The sequence below is a fragment of the Camelus bactrianus genome, chromosome 15 (genome assembly GCF_048773025.1).
Source record: "Camelus bactrianus isolate YW-2024 breed Bactrian camel chromosome 15, ASM4877302v1, whole genome shotgun sequence".
Classification (NCBI taxonomy): domain Eukaryota; kingdom Metazoa; phylum Chordata; class Mammalia; order Artiodactyla; family Camelidae; genus Camelus; species Camelus bactrianus.
In genome coordinates, this window is record NC_133553.1 from 67825062 (window position 1) to 67842660 (window position 17599).

Genomic DNA, 17599 nt, shown 5'->3' on the forward strand with positions numbered 1-17599 from the left:
ACACACACGAACTCACAGACCTGCGCTACCCACCAGCCGCTGGCTAAGGAGGGCACTGCAGCCCGCAGAGTGCTGTTTACTAATCAAGTTTCTCGGGCAGCTGGCGTGATAACGTCATCTCGACGGGCCCTGGCGCACGCGCAGTAGCGAGAAGGCCTGGGAGCTGCGTGGGTTGCTGCCTAGGTGCTTCCGGTTCGGGGTCTGAGCTGGCGCGGAGGGCTCAGGGCTGGCGACTTTGGCACTCTTGGCGTTTTGTCGGCGGCATCTTGGGGGCCACATGAGCCAATGGCATCATGCCCGCGGGCCCTGGGACCAGGCACGCAAGTTTTCTGGAAATTCCTCTGCCAAGAAGAAGGGCGGAAACCACATCCCCGAAAGGTAAATCGCCTTGGCCCCTGGGTGTGGCCCTTCGAGCGCTTAGCTCCTGGGCTGGGCTTCACCTTTCGTGCGCTCTGCCTGCCGCTCTTCCCCCCGGCGGGCTTGGCCCGGCCGCCCTGCACTCGGGGACATTGACCCTCTGGCGGCTGGGTTCACGGTAGCTTAGAGGGAGAGTCAGATTTTCTGATTTCTCCCCATCGTTTTAAAGCGAGGCGCTGGCCATTGTTCCTTGGGTAAAATGCAGAGGGACTGCTTTTTCAGATGGGACTGTCAGTGTTGAGGATACCCCTTATTTACCAAAATTGAGTCCCCTTCAGTTCCTCAAGGTGTGTTATTTTGGCACAGAAAAATGTGAGTAATAACTAAGTTTGAGTGGAGAAAAACCCACCGGTACCGCCGAATTTTCCAAGAAAAAAGTTGATTTATTGTGTTTTGGGAATCACAGAGGGTTGCTTTCTAACCAGTGTCACTTGAGAGATCTACCTCTGTACATTCAAATGATTAATTCTGAGACTGCTTATATGTGCAGTGAGCTCTTTTATTCCTTGATATCTTCCTTTCCACCGTCTCACATCCCGTTAAGTCCGCTTCGTTTTATCTCCTAAATTTCTTTTGAATCTGTCAACTGTCCATCAGCATCCTAGTCCTGAACTTGCCTGTCTATTGCAGTTAGGCCCTAACTAGTGTCCATATATCTACTTCTGTTTCATTCCAATCCATTCTTCACCCAAGAAATGTTTTTAATAGGCAAGTTGGAATATTGCTCATAAACATCGCTCAAAAACATTGTTTTATGAATAATAATAATAAATAAAAACTCTTGGGCTTTAAGACCTCACAGTTTAGAATCCTCTCTGCATCTCTAGCCTCATCTTGTGCCACTTCTGTCCTCACTTTCTATGCTTCTGTTACACTGAATTAACCTTTGTTCTAACTCATCCTAACAGAAGTCAGTTCCAATATTACTTTTCACTGTGATTCCTAGCATTAAGTGAAGTTCACAATCCCTTTTCTGTCAGATTTTCTTTTAAGATATAAACTTAAAGTTTCCTAGCTGTTGAGTTTGATGGCATTAGTTGGATGAGGACTGAAAATCAACTGTGAAGTGAAAGAATTGAATTTTTAAGTATTTTGGTCAACATGCATGTATTAATGATACCTTAGTATTCAGGACCGGGCTAGGTTTTATGAGGGATACAGAAGTTCTGGCCATCTCTGGTTTTAGATAATACCTTGTTGGTTGAGACCTTTGCACTGTCTTGTTGCCTTTTATCTGTTTTCAAGATGGGGAAACAGGACGAAGGGAAGTATAGGCTGTTGAATAAGTGGAGCAGCAAAATGCAAAGCAGAAAGAAGAGGGGACCTACTGTCAAGAGCTGGGATTTCCATTTTCAAGGAGCCTGCATCCTACTTAGGGAGATAGGCTACCATAAAATTCGCTAACAAAAAATGTGTTAATAGGTGGAAAGACTATCTCCCAGTTGGACAGCGGATGCCTGGGACTCGTTTCATTGCTTTCAAAGTTCCTTTGAAAAAGGTAAGCAAAAGTTAATTCAGTATTCTTTCAGAGATCTGAATTCACCATATAGAACCCTGGTTCTCAACCCTCTCATGCTCCATTTTTTCTTTTTATAGCAAATACTTTGTAAAACCCCACTTTGTTATCCTGAAATGAAATTCATAGATAAATATGACTTAATTTTAAAGGAAAAAAAAATCAATGTAATGCTCTAACTATAAATAAAGAATAGATAAAATAATTTATAATAAAGTAATATGTATTTCAATATGTAAATATTTGGGCATGACTATACCAGAAATAAAGAGATAATCAGTTGCTTGTACCACAAATGCAAAAACTGCAAATGCAAACTGATTTAGGTGGATTATATTGTGTTAGTGGCAGGAGTTGCCGTGAGAGTGAACAGCTCTTACTAGATTTCCAAATAAAACAAAGTACAGTCTTCACTAGGTTGATAAGGTGGTTAATATCCTGGAAAACTTAATGTACATTAAAACTGCCACACACACACACAAAAGCTTTGTGTTTATTTGTAAAATACAGTTAGGTTCTGAGGCTTAGGTAATTACCAACAGTTTTTTTGAATGTTGACTAGGTTATATGGATGTTGATTAGGTTATTCAAAAGTCATTGAGGATGTGAGACATATTTGTAGGACTATTCCGAATTTAGCAAGGTGTCTAACATCCATTACCCCCACCCACTAAATGCCAATAAGACACTCACATTATCACAACCAAAAAAATAGCCTGGATGAGCAAGGTCAGAATTTCAGCCTGGAAACTGAAAATTGTTTCTGTTTGACTGAAAAAGGAATAGATGGGGAAGGTATTTGACAAATATAAAAATGATGAGTGAGTTTCCATGTCTCGTTGAACTGCCCGGCGTGGCACGAACTAGTATCAGGGAAAGCCCACCGTGAGTGTATTGGGAATTTATTTAACTTGTGACTCAGAAGTCAGGGTTCCTTTTTAACTTACTGTGTTAGTTCTTCTGCTTCTCTGGACATAAAATTAGTCATTTCATAAAGGTTAACATATGGTTCTTATTTACATCCACCAACACCAAGTATAGTGTTTGACATATAATAAATACTTAACAGATCTTTGTTGAATGAATGAATGGACTCCCAACCCACACTTGCAGTTACTGTGAATTTTCTCCTATGTTCCTCCTCCTCTCTGTGCAGTTGTCCTGACTCCTCATGTCCCTACTGCGTGAGCTCTAAAAGCGGATTCCTGAGGTTCTCCATGGGTCCCTGCTTATCACCCTTGCCTGAAAGTACATGAGCAGGAGAGAAAACAGGAAGACTTTTCTAGCTTCCTTTCCTCCACGAAACCACAACACTTTCCTTGATGATGTCATTATAAAAATTGTCTTTGAACTCTGTATACTCACGTTATTTTATTCTGTATTGGGCTTGTTTACGGCACCATAAAGGTGATTTCAAAGCTGTATGGTAGCTCCCAGTGCGGTCCCTGTTCATGCAGTGGAGTTAAGGAGGTAAATTACCACTGTGTGGCAGTGACACGTGGCTTTGGTTCCCTGGCTGTTTTATGGAAGTCACCCAAGGAAAAGCAGCCTCCGTACTTGACAGTCTCTTCTCAAGCACACTGGAATGTGAGATAGAGTATGTGAAGTGTCAAATAAATGCCATGGCATTTAGGTAGAAATGAGAACAGACAGGGTCAGTCAAGGAAGGTTTCCTAAAGGGCTTGTGACTTCAGTTAGTTTCTGTCCGTTACTTAAGTTATCTAAACTAAAATTATTTAAAGTTTGTGACTTAGGTTAGTTATCTTAGTTATTCTTCAGATAGCTGGAGATAATAATTGATCTGTCATCTCCACGTCTGCAAGAAACTAACTAGAGAAATTGTATGCCCTGTTGTTTGTTTTGTTTTATTCTGGGGGGTGGTAATTATGTTTATTCATTTTGTTTTAATGGAAGTACTAGGGATTGAACCCAGGACCTCATGCATTCTAGGCATACATTCTCTCACTCAGCTATAACCCCCCCCGCATATGCCCTGTTGCAATTAATTTATTCTTCAAAACTTTTTCAGCATTATGCAGAAGATTCAGCACTGTAAATCTGTCAAATCTTCTTAAGTTGATTTATAAATTTAACAATAGTTCAAAGTAATTTTCTGAGTTAGGCTGATTCTAATACTCATATAGAAAAACTTAAACAGCCAGTAAAATTCTGAAAAAGTAGAATAATAGTGGAAGTAAATCATCTAGCTCTACCAGATTTTAAGCCATATTAAATGTGTCTCAAATAGATAAGCAACAAGGACCTCCTATAGAGCACAGGAACTCTATTCAGTATCTTGTAATAACCTATAATGGAAAAGAATCTGAAAAATATATACTTTGCTGTATACCTGAAATGAACACAGTATTGCTTATCAACTATAAGAAGTGTTGAGGGAGCATGGGATTTTTAGGGCAGTGAAACTATTTTGTATGATACTATATGGGCGAAACATGTCATTATATATCGATCAAAATGCATAGAGTGTACAGCACAAAGGGTGACTCACAGTGTAAACCGTGGCCTTTGATAATGATGTGTTGGTGTTCGTGAATTCTCACAAATGAAGCACACTGGTGCAGAGTGTTGATAGTGGGGAAGGCTGTGTTGGGGGAAGGAGAGAGGGTCTAAGTGGGAACTCTGCGCACTTTCTGCTGTTTTGCTGTGAATTTAAAACTGCTCTAAAAACTAACCTATTAATTTTTTTTTAAAGTGTGTTGCTAGTACTTTAACCAAGCTGATCAATGAAATAGAGTGCATAAATAAGCCAAATACATAGAAGAATATTTAGCAATGAAAGCCATCTTTCCTATATGTAGATATTCAAGAAGTGTTTGTTTATAACTGGCAATACAGTGGTGGACAAAATGGATGTGATTCCTGCCTTCTGGGAGTTTACAGTCTGGTTAGGAGACCAACATGAAATAAACAAACATAGAAATAAATATTATACAGAAATGAACTTATTTTCTTCCCTCTAATACCTCTGGGAAGAAAGGATTGTAATACAGTTTGTGAATTCAGAGGAGTGGAGACCTTCCTTTGAATCTCATTATATGTTAGCATCACAGGACTTAAATAAGTGGACAATGTGATAAAGGATTGTAAGCACATTTGTTCGTTCTTATTTCATTCTCTCTGATAGAGTTTTGAAGAGAACCTTGCTCCAGAAGAACGTTTTTCTCCCTTGGATCTTTTTAACAAAATCCAAGAACAGAATGAAGAACTTGGACTGATTATTGATTTAACATATACTTGCCGCTATTATAAACCAGAGGTAAAGGGAACCCTTAATTGAAAAGAACCTTCTTTCTGATACTGTAATAATTCGTTGTAATTCAGTAGTTATCAGCTTCTGCTGAGGTAAATCCTGGCCTTCTTTCATGGGTGATAGTTCCAAAAGGGAAGCAAGTGGTTTCCTTAATTACACATATCTAATTGCTCTCTCAAAATGAGATTAAAGACATGAACTGAATTATAATATTTAGCAGTGGGCTCTGGATATGCTTAGGAAATTCTGTAAGCTTCCTTATTCTATATTTTGAAAAGGAAGCAAACTTTTAGTTAAGAATAGTAGTAGCCTAAAAGGAAAGAAAGGAACATCCGTTATGTCGTTAGCATTTATTTTAAGCAGTTGCCTGAGCATGTGTAAGTGTCACGGTGCACCGTAGTTGTTCTCTGAGTTTTGTGCTTTCTTTTTCCAATATCTTTTGATATGATACAGAAACCCATAGATTCTGTTGGCCCACGTGGGACATAACTGGTGGGAAAGAATTACCCTTTTTCTGACCTGTTCCATGGCCTTGGAAAACAGTAACACCTAATGTTTGTTAATGTTTGTATAGCAGTTTGCCATTAGCTTAGTCAGTCCTCACAGCAGCCCTTTGCTGATGAAGTATCGGCAGCACCGATGTCTCTGAGTGCTTACTCTGCATCACGCTAACAGCGCATGGACAGTTAGAATTGCTGAGTTTATGGATGATGGAACTGAGACTCAGAAAAGGAAGAACTGAAATTTGAACCCAGTTATTCCTCTTTTTTTTAATTGTGGTAAAATACACGTGAGTAATATTTATCGTTTTAACCATTTACAAGTGTTTATCATCCTCAACAAAAACTCTGTTAAACGCTAACAAGCCCATTTCCCTCGCGCCAGCCCTTAGTGACCTCTGTTCTGCTTTCTGTCTCTGCGACGTACCTGGAATAGGTACCTCCAGTAAGTGGAATCATACAATATGTGTCCTTCTATGTCTGGCTTATTTCATTCAACAAAATTTTTTCAAGGTCCATCCATGTTACAGCATTTAACAAAATGCCATTCCTTCTTATGGCTCAGTAGATTCCATTCTGTGTATATACCATATTTTGTTACTCACCTGATGATTGACACTTAGATTGTTTCCGCCTTTTGGCTATTGGGAATCATGCTGCTGTGAACACTGGTGTGCAAATATTCGTTCAAATCCCTGCTCTCGGTTCTTTCAGATGTGCGGTATAGGTGAGAGTAGAGTTGTTGGATCATACGGTGGTTTTATGTTTAACCTCTGAGAAAATGCCAAACTGTTTCCTACAGGGTCGTCTTGTTTTTAAACAATTGTCGCAGGTTTTAAATGTATCCAGAAGTAGACAGAATACTGTGAGTGTTCCTTGTCTATCCAGGAACTCATCCAGCTTTCATATTTATCAGCTGATGGCTGTCGTGTTTCATCTGTACTCCTGCCTGTCTCACCCTATTCTATATTGTTTTGAAGCAGATCCCAGATATTGTGTAATGACACCTATATATTTTGGTATGTATATGTAAAATATAGGATTTTTATTCCTTAATATCATTTTTAATATTAAATATCCAGTCAGCACTCAGATTTGCAGTTGTCACCTGAATGTCATAAAAATTGTTTTTAAGAATTTTGAATTAGATCCAAATAAGGTCCGTACTTTGCTTCTGATCGTTAGGTCTCTGAACTCTTACTTAATCGATCTGTCTTCCCTTCATGCCTGTCTAACTTTTTTTCCCTCTTTGAATTACGTTTTTTAAAGAAACCAGGTAGTTTGCCTCATCTAGATTTCGATGATCGCATTGCATGTATTGTTAACATATTCTTCAATGCTTTTATTTCCTGTAGATGGGTAGTTGGACCTGGAGACTTGATCAGAATGAAGCTTGGATTTTTATTTTTAATTTTTTTGGGGGGAGGGACACAGTTTCATAGAAGAGGACGTGTTCTTCCGTGGAGACTTGATTGTCTCTTTCTGTGGTATTAACAGTCACTGATGATTGACACCTGCATCCACTAACTCATTTGGGGCTTCAAAAACTGGTGAATCCTGTTGTTCCTTTTTCCCTTATTAGCAGAGTGTGTTTCTATCAAGAGAAGGTTCCCCTCATCAGCCGTTTGGCTGCCCGGTTATATGGAGGCATGATTCTCCCCTTTTCTTAGAATAAAAATGATGAGTTGGCTTTCAGAATAATGTGTTGATTCTTAGATGTCCTCCAGGAGTGACCTGTTTGTTTATTTACATGTTTGTTTGTCTATTTACTTAAGCAATTTTCTTCATTTCACTGTGAACTCCACTACAGCCAGTTTTCTAACTGAGTCCCCTGTCTTTGGCCAGTTGGAGCTTCTCAGTTTCGCTCCTGAGTCCTTTTGACATGACATGACATGACAGCTGCTTCTAGGCTTTTTCAGTGGTCAGAGCTAGGAAATGTGTTTATATGTTTGTTTTTAATAAAAAATACATCATAGGTTCATAATGATACTGCAGAGTTTCCACTTCACCTCATCTGTGTTTTACTGGTATCTACGTTCTCCCACCCCAGGAATACCAGTTCTCAACCAGCTCTGTTTCCCAGTTCAAATCTAAGTTCTTCTGACTGTGTTCTGCTTAGATCACAGCTGCTTTATGGCCCTTGGCATGTAAGATATTAGGCAGGACTGTTTACATACATTCATTTACATGGACTCGGCTTTTCCTTCTGTGCGCCTAGTCACCGCCCATTCTGTAGTTTTAATGGAAATCAAGTGATACTTCCTGGGCAAGGCTGCTTTGGAAAAAAATGGCTCTTTTATCAGAATGACTGACATATTAAGTTTAATATAATCTCTTGGTTTGTTATTCTGCCTCCTCTAATTAATTTTTTATTCTTTCCCTACAAATGAAATAATATACATTTTTATGCTTTGCCTTCTAGGACTTACCAGAAACTGTTCCTTATTTAAAAATTTATACAGTTGGGCATCAGATACCTGATGATGGCACTATTTTTAAATTCAAATGTGCTGTTAATGGGTTTTTGAAAGAGAACAAAGATAATGGTGAGTTTTTCTTTTTTCCCCTTACTTGAACTTGGGTGTACATTTTGAATGGGGTTGGGGATTTTTAATATTTTTGATATTTCTGACATCAGGCCTGTTGTGTTTGATAACGTTAAGGTGGAAATGTCATACGATGCTAACCGAATTAGGTGTTTTTCCTTTTTATGGTTACAAACCATTTGGTTTGGAAAGAGAAATATGTACTGAACTGGTTTACTTACCTCTTTTTAAAACATTTGAATAAGAAATTTATAATAAAATAAAAATGTTCTTCTGTCCTATTTATTGGTTTAGAGTTGAGAGGTAGAAGAGGAAATTAAGAATCTCCAGTTTTTAGCGTATATAAAAAAGAAAACAGAAAGCAAAATTGTGGAGTGAGACAGACCCCTAGAAGCAAAACAAAATGGAGTGGACCAGGGGAGTGCAATCTTCATCATAAGTATTTAAGATAGTTCTGATGTTTTTTTCCCACTTTGGGTGCACATAAGGAAGGACAAACTCTTATTCTTCAGGCACAAAGAACTTAAAAAGGCTGGTGTTTTCTTGTTCTGCTTCAAGATCTACCTTACTCTGTTGAAAGTAGATCTGAATAGCTTCTGAATTTTAAAGATCCCCTTGCCTTTTTCTGGCATCTAACTATCAGAAAGAAGGTGATATTTGCCATATTTTAAGATGGAGGAATCTTGTCTTTGGAAAGCCACTGATCCACAGGACAAAGTACTCATTTTGCCCTCTTTTTAAATTTAGCCTGAGGAGTGTACACTTTATTAAATAAACCTGATAGATAGTGCATATTCTGTGTGTATATAAAATGATATACATGTACACAAAACAGCGAGTAGGGGAGGCAGATAGAGGTGGAGGTGGGAAGATACGGGATAGGAGGTGAGAGAGGGACTAGAATTTTAAGATAAATTTTCAAACTGTAACCTGGTGGCCTAATGCAGGCACTAGCTCTTAAATATCTTAAGCCCTATTCACAGGTCTTCCCTGTACTTTTAAAACTTGGGAGGCTTGGCCTGGCCTGGGATAGCAGGGTGTCTACAGAGGAGGTAGATGATCTGATTTGTATTAACTGTAGTCGCAGAAACATTACCTCTTAGATGTTAGGGTGTAGCTGCAGGCTGCTCGCTTCTTCCAGGCTCCTTTGTGTGGAACTGTTACTCAGTGTTCTCTCTGCTCCGGGAGGGCCAGGAGATCCTTATGAGTGCGTGAGAACACGCCTGTAAGTCTTGATTGTTCCCACGTTGTACCGAGGCTGGCCCCCTGTTGGTCTTGTGCCTGCGCTGGGCTGACTTCACTGTGCTCCCTGCCATAGCAGTCTCGGGACCTGGCTTATGATCCATTTTGGCTACCGCTGCTGGAGCCCCTCCCACAGATGCCAGGCTCACCGATGAAGGAAGAGGAGGACGCTACGCTGTCCACTCCCCAGCACTGGTAGTGACTCAGGAAATAAACTGAGTTAGTAAACCTCGTGAGCCTCTGAGGTTTGCTGCTAGGACACGGGGAGACAGAGGTGAATGGTAGTCTGTTCATTAGAAGCTTAGTTATCTAGGAAGATAAACATGTAGTAACTGTGTGTCGCTGTGTGTTACTACATGTTTATCTGTGGGTTGATTATAATAAAAGGATTAAGTGCAGCAGGAAATTGGAGGCGAGACCGAGGAAGGCCTGACCGAGGAGGTAGCAGTTGAGCTGGGCTTGGGGGAAGAGGATTTTGCCAGAATGAGGACAGGACATCCCAGGTCTTGGGAAGAAGGCACAGGGCTTGAGCTTGTGCTGCGGAGGGGCAGCTCCGGTCTGCCTAGAGGGGAGTGGGAAAGGGCGAAGAATTCGTACGTTCATTTTCAGCACGTTTTTATATGACACCTTCTGAGTTGAAGGCACTGTGCTAGGAAGTAGGAACAGGACAAAGTTCTGCCCTTGCGTACTTTACATTCTAGCTGGGGAGAGAGAGAAATTAATAAGTAAATACACGGAGTGTCAAGTGGTGATACGTGCTTTGGATAATAAGTGAAATTTGAAAAGGTGAGGGAATGTGGTAGGTGATCAGGGAAGGCTTCTCTATTAAGATGTCATTTGAGCAGAGCCTTAAAGAAAGTTAGAAACCAAGCTATTGGGCATCTGGGGGGAAGGGGATTGCGAGGGTCTGCAGGTGGGAGGGAGTGTTCTAAAGCAGCGAGAACAGTAGGTGCAAAGTCCCTGAGGCACGACTGTGCTTGGCATGTTTGAGGAATAGTGAGGAGACCAGTATGGCTGGACAGGAGAGTGAGCGAGGTCAGAGCAGTAGAAAATGGGATCCGGGAGGTTGGCAGGGGACAGGAGGCAGGTGGCTCATGTAGGTCCTTGTTAAGTCATGGTTTGGACTTACAGTTCAGTTGGAGAGACAGATTGATAAAGAGGTCTAAATGCTGTGCTAAAACTTCGGGCTTCATTCTGTGCTAAATGAAGATTCTTAAGGAAGGGAGCAGCCCAGTCAAGTTTATATTTTAGAAAGATGACATCTCCCATATGGAGGAGCAGTCGAAATAGAAGAGATTAGAAGTAGGGAGGTAGTAATGAGTAATGCCTTCCTGCCAGGCACCATCTAGTCCTAGACATAAATTTTGCAGAAATCAACTACATGTTCTTTTTTATTTACTTACTCATTTTTTTTTTTTTTAATGAGGGACTGAGGAATACTGTGGCGTAGTTGGGAAAAGTTGAGACTCGATTCTGGTCTTTGTTCTGTTTGCCTGCGGTGCCGTTTGGGCTTAGTCTCCACGTCTTACTTTCCACTGCCAAGTAAGAACAGGGCTGTTCACCCGAGAACTGGACAGGCACATAGACCTGTGGTGTGTGAGGGGCAGCAAACGAGAGAAGGAGTGGAAGCGCTTTGGGGACTTAAGAATATTTCAGAAACTGTTTGTTCTTTTTTAATATCAAGTATTAAAAGTGAAGGCAGAGGAGAGTAGAGCTCAGCGGGAGAGTGTGTGCGTAGCATGCATGAAGTCCTGGGTTCAATCCCCAGCACCTCCATTAAGAAATAAATAAATAAACCTAATTAATTCTCCTCCCCTCCAAAAAAAAAAAGTTAGCAATAAAAGAATAAAATAAAAAGAAAGAAAAAAAATTTTTAAGTGAAGGCAATCCATTTGTTTCACTCAAAAACAAATTGCATTCTTGCAGCCTGTTTTCTCCCCCACTTCCTTATTTCTATGGCCAAGTCAGTTCCTGTGGGGCAGTCTATATTAAGACAAATGGGTTTGTTTCAGTTAGTGCCTGACCAGACCTTCTCTACTTTATGCCATTGCATCTAATTGGAGGCTGTGCAAAATTTCCCAGAGACAATGAATTTTGGCTTTACGTTAATTCTTTATAGTATGTTCCTGCAGAAACATTTTTCTTCAGGGTTTTTCCATTTCAAGATAGTGGTATTGTTGTGGTAACTAATAAATGCTATTCTTCAGGAAATTATATAACTTGTTTTTAGCGTATACACTTCACTCGTTTAATTCCATATTGCCTGTTTTGTAGACAGACTTATTGGTGTCCACTGTACCCATGGTTTGAACAGGACTGGCTACCTCATCTGCAGGTGAGTTGCCAACCCCAAGAGGCAGATCATGTTTCAATTGTTTTGTTTACAGTAGTAATGTAAGCTATTGTAAGCTGAATACAAAAAAATGCAATCAATATAGAAATATATGAAGAAAAAAGTCATCCTGTCCCCTACTCATATATTACCACCAGTAACAATTTAGCACATACTTTTTTCAGACTTAAAAAATACAAATATAATCTGCAGGGGATTGGTTCCAGGATGCCTGCTTCCCCATCATGAATGCTAAAGTCCTCTCAAAGACTTTAAAGACACTCAGAGCCCTTCTGTAAAATGGTATAGTCTAGTCTGTGATTTGATGGTGTAATACTTAGACATTCTGGTTTATAATTTAATATATGGTGGACATCTTTCTATAAAAATATTTGGAGGCCTTGTTCTTTTTTAAAGGCTGCATTTTTCCTTTGCTTACCAGTGAATATAAAGTTTGGAATTTTTTAATATTTTAAAACATTGAAGTAATGAACGTTCCTATGTGAGCATCTTTGAATATATATGCTATTGTCTCAGATAACTTCACTCAGAATAGAACTTCTGAATCAAAGAATTTATACCCTTATGCTTTTTGTGGCTGTTGCTACACTGTACCAATTTATGTTTGTTCATTCAGAAAATATGTATTGAGCATCTGTTACATTTAAGCACAGTGCTGGGTGCTAGCAAGAAGACTTGTGAAATTTGTGAGCAAAGACTTGACCTGCCCTTTGTGAGTTCTGACAGTCTAGAGCGGGAATAGATATTCAAGAATCACACAAATGCACATAGAATTACGACTCTGACAAGTACCCAGAAGGAGAGGGATGTGGTACCTGTCAGAAGTGCATATTATCAGGAGGATTTGACCTCATCCTAGAGGTCAGAGGTATTTGGGGGGATGTTTGACATCTGACATCTGGAGGAGGAGTCGGTATTTACCAGATAGGGACATTGGAGAGAGATCTCTGGGCATAAGGAATAGCACGGGGCCCTGTAAGAGGAAGCACATGCTGTGAATGGAACTGGCCAAGAAGGCGGGGCTTTGGGGGAGTGAGGGTGTCATTAAAAACGCAGCCGGAAGTGAGGATAGGAGCTGGGTCATGCAGGCTTATGTTTCAGGTTTTAGACTGTATCTTAAGAGTTAAAGAAAACCATTGAACTTTTTTTGTGGAAGATGAGCTTGTGGAACATGATCAAATTTGCATTTTCAACCTATCTTTTTGCTACTGAGTGGAGAATACACTGCAGGGAGAAAAAAAACGGGGAGTAAGGAAGCGAATTAGGAGACTTTAGTAGAAATCGGGTGTAAGGTGGCTTGGACCAGGGTGTGGCAGCCACTTGGGTGGAAGGATGTGGATGTATTCTAGAGAGAGTTAGGCAACGTCACTGTCAGGGCTTGGTGAGGATGAGGGTGAGGAGGAAGCAGCTCTCGGTCATGGCTAGCTTCTCCTGTGGTTGGTTAGATAGTGTTTTTTAGATATGATGTTAATATTTTTCCCAATCTGCCTTTTATTTGTTGGTTCCCAGTGAATACTCTGTCATATTGTCTCCTTTTTTTTAGTTTACAAAGCATTTTTTTAAAATTGAAGTACAGTCAGTTATAATGTGTCAGTTTCTGCTGTACAGCACAGTGTCCCAGTCATGCATATACACACATAAATTCGTTTTTTTAAAGGTTATTACAAGCTATTGAACATAGTTCCCTGTGCTATACAGAAGAAACTTTTTAAAATATATTTTTATATATAGTGGCTAACATTTGTAAATCTCAAACTCCCAAATTTATCCCTTCCCACCCCCTCCCCCCCGTAACCACAAGATTGTTTACTAAGTCTGCGAGTCTGTTTGTGTTTAGTTTACAAAGCATTTTGATCAAAGCTGACTGCTGTCAGTTATCAGATACCTTTTAAACATCTGTCAGATTGGTACTGTATTTTATTCTCTTTCATTTATTAATTAAATTGTTATATGAATATAAATAATTATATTAATAGACTTTCTACAGTTGAGTCATTCTTGCATCCTTGGCATAAAGCCTTTTTGTAGTCATGGTATATCAGTCTTTAATAAATCATTGATTAGATGTGCTGATATTTTCTTAAGATTTTTTTATCTCTATAAAGTAAAATTGGACCTTTTTTGCAAAAATTTGATTTTTTTCTTTTTATTTACAAATGACTCAAATTATGTTGTTTTGTTAGATACTTGATTGATGTAGAAGGCATGAGGCCAGATGATGCAATTGAATGTAAGTATGAGGGTGTCACTATTATTCCCTTTTTATAAAACTTGAAGGTAGAAATGTAGATGGATTTCTCAAATTTTGGAAAAAAAGAAAGTTTGTAATTCATTTGTTCTGACCTTTTACCAAAAGTCTCTGTATCTGGAAATAGCGAGATATAACAGCCTGACTAATCAGTTGGTGGATTTCAGCTTTGATCTGCTTTCGCTGGGAGAGGTTTGCTTTTTGTACAGTTATTTCTAACAGTTCATCCACTCCTCAGTATTCAATAGGTGCCGAGGACATTGCTTAGAAAGACAAAACTACATTGAAGACCTTCGAAATGGTCCCATGAGAAAGTAAGTCGCATTTTATGCATGGTAGCTGTGGTCAGGGAGATGTAGCTTTGTATCATTTAAGTTGCATGTAACCATTCTTCTTGTAGTTTGTTCACTTGCTCTGGGAAACCTGAACAAATAGGAATGGGGGGAGGACAGGATTATTACTTTCATGGGCCAAAATGTAGTCACTAAATTGACTGCTAAATTTGGAAACCAGTAATACTGTGTGGAAACACTCTCTTTGAGGAATCAAGATTCCAGTATATCCAGATCAAGTGGTTTTGAAGACTCAGCACATATGATGGGACCAGTCCACACCACTTACAGGTCTGTTAACCAAGGACCTAGGTATAACCTCCACTGGACCCAAGGTTACCCACCACCTTCTCGGCATTTCTACACCAAGACCCAGGATTTTCAGCAGTCAGTAAGGTATCTCTGCTTTCCTTGTTTCTAGAATTGAAATAGAAATTAATATTATAAACTAAACAAATACATTATGATAATAGTGAAGAATTAGTGTTTCCTTGCTGATCAGTGTCAACCAAGAGGTACCATTTGCTACATATTTTGCATTTAGGGCTGGAAAATCAAGTATAGGACAGAGAATATGGACTTTTCAGAGGCAACTGGGAAAAGGACTTAGAAATTTGTATGGATTATTGAGCTTGGTCTAAGCCAGCAATCTGACGCGCTCACCGGAAGTGAGCTCGTATTCTTAGGCTACGATAGTAATGGTATAGTTTTCAGAATAAGGAAGGTTGTTATTTAAGGGTAAACACAAATTGTAGGGAAAGCAGTAAAATTTCAGTAGAGAAATGTGTAAAGGAGTTGAACACATAAATCACATAAAGCTCAGTACAGTTAAACTAGCAAGGTACTATTATTTGCCTGTTAATTTAGCAACTGTTTCTGATAAGACAGCCCAGGGTAGTGGCTGTCAGGTTGGACCTGCATTTGCGTCCTGGCTCTGCTCTTCACCCTCTGTGTGATCCTGGGTAAGATCTCTAAATTTCTATTTTCTCATCAGTCAGATGGAAACTTTAATAACATTATATGTAAAAATTTTATCAATATATAGCTTGGGATTGTTGTTGTAAATTGCATTGTAAACTTTTAACTTTCAAAAAGATGTTGGCATTTTTATTGTTTTGGGGGGAGGGTAGGTAATTAGGTTTGTTCATTCATTCATTCATTCATTCATTTTAACAGAGTTACTGGGATTGAACCCAGGACCTTGAGCGTGCTAATCACGCGCTCTACCGCTGAGCTCTACCCTCCCCCTGGCATTTTTAGAAGTTGTAAACATTTTAAAAAGATGGTGCTTGTGTTGCCAGTGGCACTGGAAATTGATATAGCTCCTTTGAAACATAACTGTCAGAGCCATAAACATGCTCATACACGGTATGAGCTCACATGGTCACACTATGTTGAGACTAAGCAAATCCTTCAAAATATGGGAAAAGCTACATTTAAATCATTCAGCACATTTCTCAAACTCCCTACTATGTATCAGACACTGGACTAGGTGCTCAGGATACAGTGGTATATGTTCTGAGACATTAATCCCAGCATGATTTACAGTAGTGGAAAAATTGGCAGCAGCTTGTATTTCTAACAGTGAAAAATAGCCAAGTAAATTATTATATCTATACTGTGATAATTTTATAAAGCCATTGAAATTGATAGCTCACTTACGATAAGTGAAAATAACAGGTTATGATTCAACAGTCAGAAAAGATACTAGGGAGAAATACATCAAAAGGAGGCGTGAACCAGTTTAATTAGATTAAGTAGGATGGAGGAGGGGGGCGTGTTTACTTGTCAGATTTCCAGATTTGCTTTTGTATGATCATATTAGATTTTCCTGATCTTGCTTTTGAAACAATTAAATTTTAATTTTCCAAATTTGTTGTACATGCCATGGCTAGAATCTCTACATTTTATAATTGATTTATCTGTGTATTTATTTGTAAAGTGAAAGCAAATTTCTGTTTTCAGAAATAAATAGCTTCTGTTTCATATCATCTCTTCCAGACTTGGAAAGTATCTGATGAGAATAGTGCAGGCATTTATCTCTATAGGGAAAGGTGGAAAGACTTCTGGGAAACTACAGTGTGTCAGGGTGTTGTGGTGGGTAATTTAAATACATCATCTTAAATTTACCTTCAGAACAACGCAGGAAGATAGGAATTGTTATCAGCTCCATTTTATAAAGAACTAAGAAATCCAAAGATTAAGCAATTTTGCCTGCTAAAATCACACAGGTAGAAAACAGTAGAACCAGAGTGTCTATGTATTATTTTATAAAGCTTATATATTTTATTAAAGCTAAGAATAGTCCATTACTTTTGTTTTGTTTAAGAAGATTTTCACAGAATCAGAACATTTACCAGAGAGGCCATATTCCTCCTCCTGGTCCCCCTGGAGAGAAGTATTTTCAAAGGCGGTACTCTTGGAACGTAAAGCCAAATGCCAGTCCAGCAGCCCAGAACAGAAGGTTACGGTATCCTGGCAGTTACTGCAGACTACCCTACCCGGCCTACTGTGGATGGACGGAGTGACACAGACCTACCCTGGAGATCTGTCTGGAGACACAGGACTGAAGACAGCTGGAGGGACTTTTTATAAGATCAGGTCAAACGAGGTTTATAATCTATTTTATTGCTCCCTTAGGCATTCATGCTTAAGGGAAAATTGTGATACGCACCTCTTTGCTGGTAACTTTGCAGTATTTACAACAGTGAAGAAAATAATCTGTCGTTCCAATTTTAAATTTTTTTAAAGGAAGATGACATTTTAGAATTAATAAAAGTAATAAAGAACTTCCCTCATAAATTATTTTTTAAAATTCTGTTTTCCTTTACTTTGTATTTCCTTCTTTTTTTTCCCATGTATTTCCTTCTGACTAGAGTTGTGCTATTGGTGTGTGTGTGCAGAAATGTTTGGGGTTTTTGTCATGTTCTATTGATCCAGTGATTAAGGGTGTCCTTTTTCTCCCTGTAGCTGTTCAAGATTTCTATTAAAATCTACCTAGGAGACAGTCTCTTTAGAACCTAATCACTATTTGTAATTAGTTGTAGTGTTTTTGTGATTAGATAATTTCTTTCTTTCTGTTGTGGGATTTGACCAACTTCTTTTCACTGAATTATCAGATATGCCATCTAAGACAGGAATGGATCAACTTTTAGGGATTGATTGTCAACTGAG

The 17599-nt window shown here is 39.1% G+C and overlaps 1 protein-coding gene across 4 annotated transcripts; it reads left to right on the plus strand.

Moving 5' to 3' along the window:
• The first annotated feature begins 131 nt into the window (after positions 1-131).
• On the plus strand, positions 132-17240 carry DUSP11 (dual specificity phosphatase 11). Of its 4 annotated transcripts, none has more exons than XM_074341365.1 (9): positions 132-378; positions 1840-1915; positions 5079-5210; positions 8127-8250; positions 11767-11827; positions 14029-14075; positions 14332-14407; positions 14636-14821; positions 15293-16748. In XM_074341365.1, exons 1-9 carry the CDS (start codon positions 278-280, stop codon positions 15303-15305), a joined length of 816 nt encoding a protein of 271 aa, XP_074197466.1. In that variant the 5' UTR covers positions 132-277; the 3' UTR covers positions 15306-16748. The 4 variants fall into 4 exon arrangements, with proteins under 4 accessions (XP_074197466.1, XP_074197464.1, XP_074197462.1 ...); XM_074341361.1 differs by lacking the exon at positions 15293-16748 and adding an exon at positions 16755-17240 and having other exon boundaries at positions 133-378; XM_074341362.1 differs by lacking the exon at positions 15293-16748 and adding an exon at positions 16758-17240 and having other exon boundaries at positions 134-378.
• The last annotated feature ends 359 nt before the right edge of the window (positions 17241-17599 follow it).